Source organism: Pygocentrus nattereri, chromosome 9 (assembly GCF_015220715.1).
Source record: "Pygocentrus nattereri isolate fPygNat1 chromosome 9, fPygNat1.pri, whole genome shotgun sequence".
Taxonomy (NCBI): Eukaryota; Metazoa; Chordata; class Actinopteri; order Characiformes; family Serrasalmidae; genus Pygocentrus; species Pygocentrus nattereri.
The window spans coordinates 9684899-9698989 of NC_051219.1; the positions used below are offsets into that span (position 1 = coordinate 9684899).

At 39.1% G+C, this 14091-nt stretch overlaps 1 protein-coding gene across 1 annotated transcript; it reads right to left on the reverse strand.

Annotated features, from left to right (window-relative positions):
• Positions 1-2955: 2955 nt before the first annotated feature.
• On the reverse strand, positions 2956-14091 carry LOC108414536 (nuclear factor 7, brain-like). The gene is made up of 6 exons (XM_037541423.1): positions 13404-14091; positions 6602-6697; positions 6237-6467; positions 6062-6084; positions 5760-5878; positions 2956-5073 (listed from the first exon to the last, which is right to left on the reverse strand). Exons 1-6 carry the CDS (start codon positions 13803-13805, stop codon positions 4523-4525), a joined length of 1422 nt encoding a protein of 473 aa, XP_037397320.1. The 5' UTR covers positions 13806-14091; the 3' UTR covers positions 2956-4522.

The window sequence follows — 14091 nt, forward strand, 5'->3', positions numbered from 1 at the left end:
GCACCCGGTTTTCTCCAAGGCTGCGCTCCAATAACAGAAATAGTCTTCGAAGTAGAACGCATAGCAAGTGCGTAGAACTGGGCTGCGTCCCAATACTCCCCATATTTGACTCTTTTTTTTCAGTTTAATATTCTTCCATGTGGTCTTTGAACGGCCTCTGTGATTAACAGGGGATAAAACTTTAATTCAGCATTAATACAGTGTGTTTTACTCACACTTGAAAAAGATTATTCTTTAACCTCTTATTCTCAACGGTATATTTTGGTTTGTCCATCTGAATTTACATGACGAAATCTTAAGGCACGTTATTTAGTAACTGCATGAAATAAAAGCTATTTATTTATTTATTTATTCATTTATTTATTTATAAGTTCCCCTCAAATGAACAGAACATGTGTTTTATGATCTACACATATCGCTCTATGCTTACAATTTACTACTGAAAGCCAAAAATCTCTGACACTCTTGGTGTTATTTTGCAAAAGTAATGTTTACAGAGCAGATCACTGAAGAGACGCCGTCTCTTTATAGTTTAGAGCCCAGATTTGGGGAAAAACGGGTCGACTTTCAGTAGAAAAACAAAGTTCAGCTTCTTTTATTATAAGGGTTTAAAATGACATCACCGTCTATTAGACTGGAGAGAAGAGCTACAGCCTCACACGACGCCCAGCTTCTGAATGGAGCTTATGAAATATGAAAGCTATGAAGAACATGACGAAGTGTGTTTTGGAACCACCGGTGGTTCCAAGGAGCTTAAGAGGCTATGGGCCCTTTAGTGGTTCTATTTAGAACAAAAAGTTCTATATGGAACTACTTGCATACTTAAATGGCTCTTGGCCTGGTAAAATGGTTCTTCAGACTGATGGGAAATGTTTTGTATATGGTTCTGTATAGAACCTAAAAATGTGTTTGCATAAGACCCAAAAAGAATTATTCTACTGTTACAAGCTTGACATCATAACAATAGCAGAACCTTTTTTGGTGCTGTATAGAACCATGTACAACATGTTCTCCATCACTCTGAAGAATTTCACCATACAGGGAACTATTTAATCAAGCAAACGGTTCTTTGAGTGTGGATATATAGAACCCTAGTCTTGACTAAAGAACCCTACCATCCGTTGTAAGACTGTAGTATTTTCTTATCTGTAAAGGAAGCGTCGTTGATTGTAAAGTCAAATGAGAAGACTGAGGTGCTCTGCAGTGAGAAACTCAAACTCTGACTCCTGCTCTCTAGAAGAGCCTCACAAAGGTTCTTCAGAGTAAGGCTAACAGGAGGATCATCTTTAGAGGATCTTCTTCTACAGATTGGACATTCTTGAGACTCCTTAGTTTCCCAGAACTTCTGCAGGCAGGTTTTACACACACTGTGGCTGCACGACAGAACAACAGGATCCCTGAAGATGTCAGAGCACACAGAACATGAAAGCTCTTCTTCTGAAAGTTTCTAGCAGCCATTTCTTCCAACCCTCCAGCCCTTCAACCCATTGAGTGAGTTTTAGCTCCTTTCAGAATCACATAGCAAGAAACAAACACATACAGTCACTGTTTAAAAGCTCCTCATTGGCGTCTCTGAGTGAAGTGAAAGCAGAATGAAGATCAGAGAGACAGGATGAGAGTCACCTCCTTGGAAAAGGAGGAGTCAGTCAGATGCTCTACTCTAACTGTTTTCTACACTAGATGGCAGCAGTTTGTTCTCTTCATCCTGGTGAATCAGAATTGATAGCTGTTGTTGATATTATATTAACATCATGAAACTCACAGTACAAGCAGTGTTACAGTCTCCACTGAAAACACTGGAATGGTTCTTTCATTTTTGCTGAAGGAATTTGGGTGAGATCAAAAGATGAATATAAGACAATAGATCAGAATTTCAGCTTTTATTTCCTGACATGAATCCATCCATTCATTGTTTAAACAATCAAGTACAAATGTGCAGCAAGGAACACTAGTCAGGCCCATGTCCTAATATTTTTGCTCACTTGGAAATTGGGTGTGTTCATTGTGCAAAAAGGAAATAACAACAAAATGCAATGATGTGCAAATCATTAAAATCCTATGTTTCATTGGAAATAGCACAAAGACAACATATCAAATGTTGAAATTTAATGCCAACAACAAGTTCCAATAAAGTTGGGACGTGGCAATAAAAGGCTGGTAAAGTTGTGTGATGCTAAAAAAATGGTTAATTAGCAACAAATCAGTAACATGCCCCAAGCTCATTTAAAATGGACAAAGGCGAAGTGAAAAAGTGTCCTGTGGTCTGACGAATCAACATTTAAAATTGTTTTTGGAAATCATGGACACTGTGTCCTCCGGGCTAAAGACCACTCAGCTTGTTTTCAGTTCACAGGTCCAAAGCCAGTATTCATGAAGGTATATGGGGCATTAGTGCACATGGAATGGGTGAAGTGCACATCTTTGAAGGCAGCATTAATGCTGAATGATATATACATGTTTTGGCAACATATGCTGCCATCCAGACAACGTCTTTTTCAGGGAAGGTATTGATTATTTCAGGAAGACGATGTCAAACCCCATTCTACATGTATTACTGCAGCATTGCCCCGTATTAAAAGAGTCTGGGCACTAAACTGGCCTGTCTGCAGTCCAGACCTGTCACCACTGATAACTTTTACCACATTGTTTAATGAAAAATATGACAAAGGAGACTCTGAACTGTTGAGCAGCTGATTGTTGTGCTCCTGTATCAAACAAGAATGAGAAAACATTTCAATTTCAAAACTACAGCAGAGTCTCCTCAGTTCCCAAACACTTACAGAGTGGTGTTAAAAGAAGTGATGAAACACAGTGGTAAACATATCCCTGTCCCAGCTTTTTTGCAAGATGTTGTTGACATTAAATTCAAAATGGGCATATCATTTTCAAAAAACAATAAAATTTCTCAGTTTCAAAATTGTATATGTTGTCTTTGGAGTATTTTCCTTAAAAATATTGTTTACATTATTTACATATCATTGCATTGTACTTTCATTTACACTTAGTACAGCGTCCCAACTTTTTTGGAAATGGTATATATACATATGTTCTACTGCATTTGTTTACTAAATCATTTAATGTGCATATGTAACGTGTGGGAGTGGACGGATGCTGAGAGAAGCGAGATTTATTAGGGGCAAATCCAGAGTCACGGTCAAGACAGTCCAGGGTCACAGAGCCAACACGGAGAAAAGGAGGGACAGACATAACGTAAAGGTACACAGGATCAACTAACAACAGAGGTCAAAATAACAAATACCAAGCGATTAAAACAATACAATCTATACACTTCAAACAAAGACCAGCAAGAGCTTAGAGAAAACACAATCTTAAATACAGGGACAGGTAACAAGATACAGGTGTTTAACAAAAGGGTAACAGGTGAAAACAATCAAGGGCAGGGTCTGTAAATAAGGGGGCAGGATCGGGAAGGAATCGAAACAAAAGCCAGACCAAAACCAAAACACAAGCACATGGATGAGTGGGAGGGGCCAATCATGACAGCATAACTAAACACTCCTAGTTGTCAGAGAGAGAAAACATGATTAAAAAAGGGAAATATGAGGTAATAGTTAGTTAGATTACTCAAGAGAATTAACTAACAGTGTTACTGCTCTGAGATAGAAAGGAAGATAATTAAGAAGAAGATAAAAATACATAATTTCTAAATAAGTAAACAATTCACAGGTTGTATAAACTGCCTACAGCACAGTATACATCATCTTGGCACAGAAGCTGTCCTTAACAGTCTTAAATGAGATTTGTGTGAACACAGATGCTGGCAAAATATCTATGCTAGAGTTTCTTGATCTTAGTGCTGCATTTGATACTGTAGGTTTTAACATTTTTCAGACATACTGGAAAACTGAGTAGCTTTGTGGAATGGTTATATAAGTACTTAGGGACAGTATTCGACTCCCAGCTTAAATTTAATGCGAATACAGAGCTGGTTGTTAAGAACGATCAACAAAGTGCCCACTTACTGCATGAGCTGAATTCTTTTCATGTTTGTCATACAGTGTTGTGCAGTTTCTACCAGTTATTTATTGAAGTTGTTTTAACTTTCTCATTTATTTGTTGGTTTAATGGGCTGTCGGTGAGGGACAAGAATAGCCTAAAGGGTGTGCAAAGATAATTGGAGTCCGACAAAGATATCTGGTCTCCCTGTGGGAGAAACAAGTGGCCCAGAAAGCAAAAGGAATTATCACTCAATCTGATCACATTTTGTCCAGCGAATTTACTGTAATGCGTTATATTACACCCTTCAGTAGAACAAATCGCTATTCCAAGTCTTTTATTCCTTCTGCTATCAAGCCATTAAATGCGGATACAATTTTAAATTATTGTTATATTTGTTGTCTTAAATACATACATAAATAATACACTATGTGATGTTAGACATATGTAAGGTTTTTTTTTGTTTTGTTATGTGTATATAATGTGTGTGTGTGTGTATATATATATATATATATATATATATGTGTGTCATGTTACTATAGAAAAAATACATTTTACTCTGACTTTAACCTGCACTGTGCTGTTCCACCATTATTGATGTCTTTACTGGTAAGATCCTCAGAGGACAGATATCCCAGTTACAGAAAAATGGTAAAACCCTCTTAGTGAATGTGTCTGTAATTGTGTGCAATTGTGTACAGTTTGTAAGGTCAGTGAAGGTCACTTTCCCCCTGTCCCAGTCCAGCTCCACTCTGACCCTCTGCAGCTTCTCTTTAGATGAAGCACAGTGATCTGGCTCGCTTGGGCCACATATGAAAAATGTACCACTGCTTTGACTGTACTCCAGACTCCAAACTGAATCCCTGAAAGAGTGTCCTTTTCTTGTTCTAGACTCTGTGATCACACCTAGTTCCCAGTTTTCACTGTCTCCAACCTCAACATCCCAGCAGTGAGTGCCTGAGTCAAAACTCTCAGAACCCAGAACACACACGTACTTATCAAATCTCTCTGGATTATCAGGGAGTGATAGTCCCTGCTTTCTAAATTCTACAGCAGATAGATCATCAGACAGGTGGAGGTGTGGATGTGCAGTGTTGGGGTCCAGAGTAACAGGGGCTGAGGAGAGAGAACACAATGAAACACAATGAAACGCTAAGTTTGTGGTTTAGTTCTAGTGGGTTAAAGCTTGATCATTTATAAAGTCAAGCTGTGGGGCATTATGTTCAATTCAAGTTCTGAAAATGATACAAGAGTTCAATACAAATGTTTGCAGTTTGTTGAAGTGAAAGTATGTTAACACAGCCTCTATAGGGACTTCTGTTTGCGATAGGCTATGTCATTATATTTGCTGTTCATTGGTAGTTGGTAAAATAAGCTTGTGGTTATTTGACTAGGGTCAAACAGCCAATGTTTGACATAGCTGGCATGTTAAACCTTTGCATAACCATCTACAGCTCTGTTTTAACCATCTGTCTCTCTAGTAACTTTGTTAAGTAGGCCAATTAATTGTAAACCCATCTCAAGCCTGGGAAAAAAAAAAAAAAACAATTGTTCAGGACTATATCCAATGGCCTGGATCTAGTCACACCTCTAATGCAGTCAGAACACATACTAAATGAAAACTTTTTACATGCACACAGACCTGGACATGACTTATGTTCTAAGAAGGAGATAAAAAATATGTCATATATGCACTTATTACTTACTCTTACTCTGTGACCCATTCTTAATAAAGGTACAACATTCTCTATGTCTGGAAGCAAACTATCTGGTAGATCAGCTCAAAGAGAAACAGAACTTACTGTACTGGAGAACCTCCTGCATGTTCTCCCACACTCTGAACTTTAGGTTGGAAAGGTGTTTAGCAACATTGATCAGAACTCCTGATATCTTCTCTGGATCCTTTGGTGTGATCTGAGCTCTGAAAATATAAGAAAGTATCATAAATATATAATACATTTATATCCCTATTGCTTTTGTCATTTAAATAATAATAACCATAGCTACTATAATGTTATTGAAATACTTTCATTTTTCCAAAAATACAGATTTGACCATTTCATTTAAAAAATCTGACCAAAATGGTAGAATAACTATTACTTACTGGTTCAATGTGACCTCAAAGTTCTAAGAGGGAGATAAAAAATAAGCAAAAATTCAATATTATACAACGGCAGAGTGGGGGGTGGGGGGATCTTCATAATCTTCCTCCTTTACACTAAAACTCTTTGATCTGATCCATTCTTTGAACTATCACGTAACAAATAAGTGTTTCTTACCTGTAAGAACGGAACGTCCTCAGCCTCCATCTCCTTCTCTATGTTCCCGATTGTGTCTGAAAGAGCTGAGATTTCTCCATTCATCTCTTCAATCTTCCTCCTCATCATCTGACTCTTCTGCTCCTCTTCCTCCTTCAGTGCAGCTATCCTTGCTGCTTCTTCATCTCTTAGAAACTGGTGAAGCTTCTCAAACTCCTCCTTTATCTGCCTCTCTGTGTGCTGGGCCTGCGTCTGGAATGAGAGACGATTAGGAAACACAAACTCTAACAGATGATCTACAAGCGTTTACCACCTACAGGAGAAGTGGACCCTCATCAGAAACATGACCTCAGCAATATGTTTAAAAGTTCAAGATGATGTTTCACCTTAATGTGGGCGGCTGTTTGGTCATAGTCTCGTTTAACTTCCTCTAAGACTCTCAGATTCTCATGTAGAGGCTCCAAAGCAGACTTGAGTTTATCCTGGAATCAGACAACAGTTCAGATGAGTGACGTCTAAATGAGTGATGAGTGATCAGTTTAGCTGTTTTTTTTTTTTTTTAAACCTGTCATGTCTGGCAATTTTTGCAATCGGAATGGTACCAAACATATTTGTTCTCACAAGAAAAGTTCTATAGGTTACTAAAGCCTATTCTTGTTAAAGTTTGTATTTTATTTGTTTGGCCAGGCCTGACAGGCATTAAAAAAAGAGGACAGGAAAGAAAGAGAAGAAGGGAGGGAAAAAAAAAAAGATAATAATAATAATAATAAATCATAATAATGATAATTAAATAAGTAAATAAAGAAATAGAAAAAAAAATTAAAATAAAAAAATAAAAGAAACAAAAAAGAAAGAATGAGAAAAAACAAATAAAATAAGTAAATAAACAGATAACTAAATAAAAATAAATAAATAAATAAGTAAGTAAGTAATATAAAAAAAAAGAGAAGGGAAAAAAAACAATTATACAGATATACATACATATACATATTCACATATCTATACATATACATATACATATATACACCCAGACATAATTCTACTATTTGCTGCTACATACATACACATGTTTACATATCTATACATATGCATATATAAATATACACCCACCCACCACACACAATTCTACTGTTTGCAGCAATGTGTATATGTGTGTATACGCGTCCACGTGTCACGTGTCATGGAGCGTGCTCAGCAATGAGGGCAAGAAGCCACAACCATGCTCCCGTGGTCCAGAGACAGATAGGGAAGGACCCGGGGGACCCGGACCATCCACAGCTCATTAGGAACTCAGGAGACCTGAGGCCACACGCTCCGACGGCCACCGCGTGCAAGCCCCAGAGGACGAAGAATGGAGGCCCCAGACAGAGTGCCCACAGACAAAGGGCAAGTGACCGGAGAGCCAGAGGCAATGAGCAGCCCACCCCCCCGGCAGGCCAACATCCCCAGCATGAGCCGAGCATGCGGCCCCCGAGGCCCCAGGCGGCCGAGACCGGCTGACCCCCGGCAGGGGGAGGCTGCCACTCCGGCCCCGAACGACCGGCCAGTCCCCCCACCAGGCAGGGTGCACCAAACTGGGGTGTGAGAGGACCCCCTGCCCACCCCCAGCCACCTGCTGGGTACACCACAAGACAAGACTACAGCCGGTTACCCCCATCACGTGATGGAGCTGATCAGTGGGGACCAGAGGGATTCAAATGTAGTCAATTGATTTTTAGTGGTAGCAGACATTCTTTCCAGACTAATGTGGTCTAGAAGTAGGTTTCTGTAGTGAGTGATACATAAATAATTTTTTGATTTCCACTTCATGAGGATAGTTTTCTTGGCGATGCATAAGGCAGTAAGAACTATATGTGATATATTCGTTTCTATGTTTAATTCACTTGAATGAGGTGAGACTTGGACATCACAATGGAACCATGTGGATAAGTCTTCACATATTGTCTGCCAAAATCTCTGAACAGGCATGCAAGACCATATAGCATGCATATAATTTTCAGTATAATTACCTGTGCAGTTAGTGCATATATTTGTTTCTCTGAGGCCCATTTGGAACATTCTGTGCCCTGTATAATGTATTCTATGGAGAGTTTTGTATTGTATAAGTTGTAAATTTGGATTTTTAGTCATTTTAAAAGTGTTTAGACATATCTGTGTCCAGAAATTTTCATCCGGGATGATGGAAAGATCTCTCTCCCATTTTGTAATTGGAAGGGATATTGAATCATTAATTTTTAATAATAACTTGTATATTTTTGATAACAGTTTAGGGGTATAGAGGTTTAGAAAGTCTGTTATCCACACAGGGATTTCTAGATTTAGATTATTTAGATTAAATCTTGCCTGTATGATGGACCTCAATTGGTGATATTCCAGAAATTTGCTACTGCTAATTTCATATTTTAAAATAAGATCTTCAAATGAAATAAAGGTCCCATCATGAATAACATGTTCTAAATTATTTATTCCTTTTTCTTGCCATTCTGAAAAATTCAGTACTGTCTTTTTCCGACATATATCGGGATTGTTCCAAATGGGTGTCAATTTACAAGGGATTAGTGAAGACTTAGCCATCTTTAAGAATTCCCACCAGGCTATCAGGGTGGTGCTTATTGTAAGGCTTTTAAAGCAGTTGTAATGTTTAATGCTGGAGCTAATGAAAGGTAAGTCAGATATTTTCAATTTCCCACAGAGTGTTTGTTCCAGATCCAGCCATGGACTGTCTGAGCGGTTTGATTTCATCCACCTTGAAACATACTGTAGTCTATTAGCTAAAAAATAGTGATAAAAATTTGGTAGTTCTAGACCACCGCCGCATTTTAGCTTTTGTAAAGTCTTCAAACTTATTCTAGATGTTTTACTTTTCCATAAAAATTTAGAAATATATGAGTCTAGCGACTTAAACCAAGCAATAGAAGGTTTATTAGGGATCATTAAGAACAGATAATTTACTTTAGGCAGAATCATCATTTTTATTGTGGCAACTCTCCCCATGAGAGATATAGGTAGAGAGTTCCAACGTTTGAGATCGTCCTCTATTGTTGTTAGTAGAGGAATATGGTTCAGTCGTACCACATCTAACAGCCTGGGAGAAAAATTTATACCTAGATATCTAATGTTGCCCGACTGTAGTGATGTAGTTATGATGTTCTGAAATTTACAATTCAGAGGCAAAACTGTTGATTTACTCCAATTAATGGAGTAATCTGATACAGATGAGAACTTATCTATAAGTGTGATTGTCTTTAGAAGAGCGGCTTGTGAGTTCCCGAGGAAAAGTAATACATCATCCGCATAAAGGCTTATTTTATGGTCTGTATTTTCTGTTTGGATTCCTTTGATATTTACATTCTGTCGGATTTTTGCTGCTAGTGGCTCAATGAAGATGATAAACATTGAGGGAGAGAGTGGGCAACCTTGTCTAGTTCCCCTCTGCAGACTGAAGCTTTGTGAGATAAGATCATTTGTCCTAACCCGTGCATTTGGAGAGCTGTATAATGTTTCGATCCAGTTTATAAAGGAGGGGCCAAATCCAAATTTATGTAGAACTGCTAACAAAAATTTCCAATTTACCCTGTCGAATGCTTTCTCTGCATCTAAAGAGACGACTCTTTTTTCTAATTTGTTAATGGAACAGTAGTCTATTATATTTATTAGTCGGCGTGTGTTATCGGCCGAGTGCCGGCCCTTGATAAAACCTGTTTGGTCCGAATGTATAATAGATGGAGTGATTTTTTCTAATCTTCTTGCGAGAACTTTGCAAATAATTTTAAGGTCTACATTAATAAGAGAGATTGGGCGATAGCTAGATGGAAGTGTTGGGTCTTTGCCTGATTTAAGAAGCAGGCTAATGTTGGCCGAGTTCATGTTTGGAGAGATTGTGTGGTTATTCTTGATTTGAGTCACCATCCTGAAAAAGTAGGTTCTAACACAGGCCAGAATTCTTTATAGAATTCTGCTGGGAACCCGTCTGGGCCTGGGGCTTTATTATTTGGAAGGTGCTGTATTGCCTTATAGAATTCAGATGATGAAAACGGTGAATCAAGAGTTGTAATCTGATCCTCATCTAATTTAGGAAGATTTATGTCATTAAGAAATTCTTCAATTTCAGCATCAGATGGATTAATCTGTGATGAGTATAAGGCTTCATAAAAGTCTTTAAAGGAGTTATTTATTTGTTGTGGGTCATGAGTAATATTACCGACCGAGTCTTTAATAGAGTGAATAGCTGTTTTTTCTTTATTCAGTTTTAACTGATTGGCCAGGAATTTTCCAGATTTATTTCCATGGTCAAAGTTTTCCAATCGCAACCTCTGCAACATAAATTGTGTCTTCTTATCAAGCATTTCATTTAATTCCAATTTAAGTTTCCTCAGGCTGTTAATTATATTTTCTTGTGGTGATGCAGCATAGGTATTTTCTAAAGATTTCATTTTCTGTTCCAATTCTAATATAAGTGTTTTTTCTTTATTTTTCTTATGTGCGCAGTAAGAAATTATTTTACCCCGCATTACTGCCTTTCCTGCTTCCCATAGAACACATGGCGATATTTCCATTTATTTTGTTCTAATATATAGAACACTATATAGAATGCTATATAGCCCACTCTCGTTTAAAATAATTAATGAAATCTTGTTCTTTAAGTAATGATGTATTAAATCTCCAGTTCCTAGTTGGTGGTGTAACTCGTTTCTGTGTCAGAGACATAGATACAGGTGCGTGATCACTAATAGTGATAGGATGTATCTGAGTGTCTGTGATTTCCGTCATCATGGAGCTACTGACTAAAAAGTAATCCAAGCGGGAGTGGGAGTGATGTACTTGTGAGAAAAAACTATAATCTCTCAGGGTGGGGTGATGTGAGCGCCAAGCATCGCAAAGACCAAAATCCTTCATGTATTGTTTAAGAATGTCTGCAGACCGCCAGTTTCTTTGACTCACTGCTGTACTAAGCCTGTCAATCTCTGCATTAAGTACCAGGTTGAAGTCCCCTCCTATTACAAGTGTGGTGTCAGAGTGATCAGCAAGTGAGGTGAAGAAGGTATGAAAGAAGGAGGGATCATCAACATTTGGTCCATATATACTGGCAATACATAAATCTATATTCTGAATAGATAGATTAAGTATTATAAATCTGCCTTCGGGGTCTGATATCGTGTTTCTAATAGTTTATCCTTTTGTTAATTAATATAGCTACACCTCTTTGTTTAGAGTTGTAACAGGCTGAGTACATATGAGGAAACTGTGAAGAGGAGAGTGTGTGTGCAGATGTTCTGGACACATGTGTCTCCTGTAGGAACACAATGTCAGCCTGTAAGTCGTTTAACCGGTTAATAATTTTCACCTTCTTCTTCCTTGAACCAACTCCACACACATTCCATGAAACAAACCTCAGTGTGCTCATATTGAGATTAATCGAGAAAGTGTTGTGTGCTCACTGAAGATGTGTGTGTGTGTATGGATGTGTGTGTGAGTGTACATTGCATGTTGTGTGTCCTGTATAGCATTGTGTGTGTTGTGTAGCAAACATGTTGGGCGCAGAAAGAAAAGGAAAGGGTGCTCCAAAGTGACAAATATAACAAAAGAATGAAAAAAAAAAAAAATAAAAAAAAAATAAAAATAAAAGAAAAATAATAATAATTACTTAACATAAAGTCCACTATGCTGACTGAACCGGCATTAATTATTATATACAAACATGTAAAAAAAAAAAAAGAAGAGAAAAAAGGCGTTTGTGTACACAGGTCACCTGATCAGTATAGCCATTGCGTGGTTTCCTGGTCGCGATAGAGCTGTCCGTTTATATAGAGTTTGTCCACCTGAGCTCGTCAACCTTCTTGGATATGTTTTTTCTGGAGAGGGAACAGGATTTTGCGTCGCTCCAGGATCTCTTTAGGAAACTGATCGTTGACGCTGAAGTCCGTTCCTCTCAGCTCCCGTCCGCGGCTCTTCACCAGCTCTTTCTGCTTGAAACGTTCGAATTTGGCTACGATTGGTCTGGGTCTGTGTGCCCCGGGTCGCTTAGCTCCTGTACGGTGGACACGATCGAAGTTGATGGTTTTTACGGTGTCCTCCGGGAGCTTCAGGTAGGTCTGCAAAAACTCCTTCACTGTCGTTTCCGGGTTTTCTTCCGATTTCTCCGGTAGACCCGAAAACACGAGGTTATCCCTCATGCTGCGGGCCTGGAGCTCGGTGACGGCTTCCCTGATTTTTTTATTCTCCTCCGAGAGCCGGGTCATTCCCTTGGTGAGGGAATTCACCGACTCTCTGAGAGCGGCGTTCTCCACAGCCAGTGCTTCCACCTGCTGTTGGCTGAACTCTACCGACTCCCGGAGAGCCTGAACCTCCTTGTGAAGAATTTCCAAAATGGAGAGGCGAGCGTCGAAACTGGACAGCTTCTTATCAATGGACTCCAAAATGTCCGCCATTTCGCTGGACTGAGAAGAAGCCCCTGGTGAATCTTCTGGGCGACTCCTCTTGGTGGATGGAGCTCCTTTGCTGCTGGACGGGGTTTTGGTTGGTTTTCCCATTACGACTCGGTCGAAACACTCGTCGATGTAAGCTTGCAGACTGTCCAGATCTTCTTCACCGTCCTCCAGTGTACTTCCGGTAGTGAGTAACTTATTAATATAAATTTTATAGCTTTTAAAGTTGTTATATAACTATGTTGGCTAAGAAAAATAATCCATGTAGTTTATAGTTTACTGACTTGCTGCCTTGCTCAATACTGCCGAGGTTCGCGTTGAGGTCTGCGTTACTACAGCATAGCGTCTTCCTGTTCTCTTCCTCTTCCTGTCTCTCTTCCTCTTCCTCTTCCTCCTTCCACCGTCCCCCTCCTTCCACCATCAGTTTAGCTGTTTAAATGTAATAGTTGTCCTACAAACTACAGTTGTATAGAGAATAACAGCAATTTTACTCTCTGCTTCAGAACTAGAAGAGACTTTTTCATGTGTGTCCAGTGGAGAGTAATTCTGTATTTCTGTAAGTTTACATTTTACATTGACCGTCATAATGAATTTAACAACAGAGCATTTTTCTGACTGATAATTCACTCGTGCTGTTTGGCCTGAAACCACACCCACTGACTGCCTTTACCTTTAGCACACATAACAAGCTGATCTGGTACTGAACTGATTCAGACTATTAGTTTGTTACATTTAACATTTCAAAATATTAGACGTGTCCTACCTTAAACTCAGTCACAGCTTCATCTACTGGACAGAATTTGTGATTTCTGTGGTTCTTTGAAGTCTGACACACCACACACACAGGCTGCTGATCATCCAGACAGAAGAATTTCAGTTTCTCATTGTGCAGAACGCAGAGCACCTCAGACCCTGCTGAAGATCTCTGGCTCCTGCTCTCTAGAAAAGCTTCACAAAGGTTCTTCAGTGCAAGATTAATAGGAGGAGAATCTTTAGAGGAGCTTCTACAAACTGGACATTCTCGAGACCCCTTAGTTTCCCAGAACTTCTGCAGGCAGGTTCTACACACACTGTGGCTGCACGACAGAACAACAGGATCCCTGAAGATGTCACAGCACACAGGACATGAAAGCTCTTCTTCTGCAAGAGGGTTTCTAGCAGCCATTTCCTCCAACTGCTGCTGTGCTGTTTCTCTGTAACGGCTCCTTCAGTCCAAACTCCACTTTCTTTTTCAGGACGTCTATAATGATCAGAGCAGCTCAGTGGAGAATCAGCCACCGTAGCCCTTCAACCCACTGAGTGAGGTTTAGCTCCTTTCAGAATCACACAGCCAGAAACAAACACATACAGTCACTGTTTAAAAGCTCCTCATTGGCATCTCTGAGTGAAGTGAAAGCAGAATGAAGATCAGGAGACAGGATGAGGTTCACTTTCTACAAGAGTTTGAGGAA

Excerpts from the sequence above, each read along its gene's own strand:
- LOC108414536 (XM_037541423.1), bottom strand. The coding sequence starts at position 13,805 with ATGGCTGCTAGAAACCCTCTTGCAGAAGAAGAGCTTTCATGTCCTGTG. Across the intron at positions 6,468-6,601 it reads AAACAGCCGCCCACATTAAG|ACGCAGGCCCAGCACACAGA; the intron begins GTGAAACATCAT and ends CTCTCATTCCAG. Across the intron at positions 6,085-6,236 it reads AGGACGTTCCGTTCTTACAG|AACTTTGAGGTCACATTGAA; the intron begins GTAAGAAACACT and ends TCTCCCTCTTAG.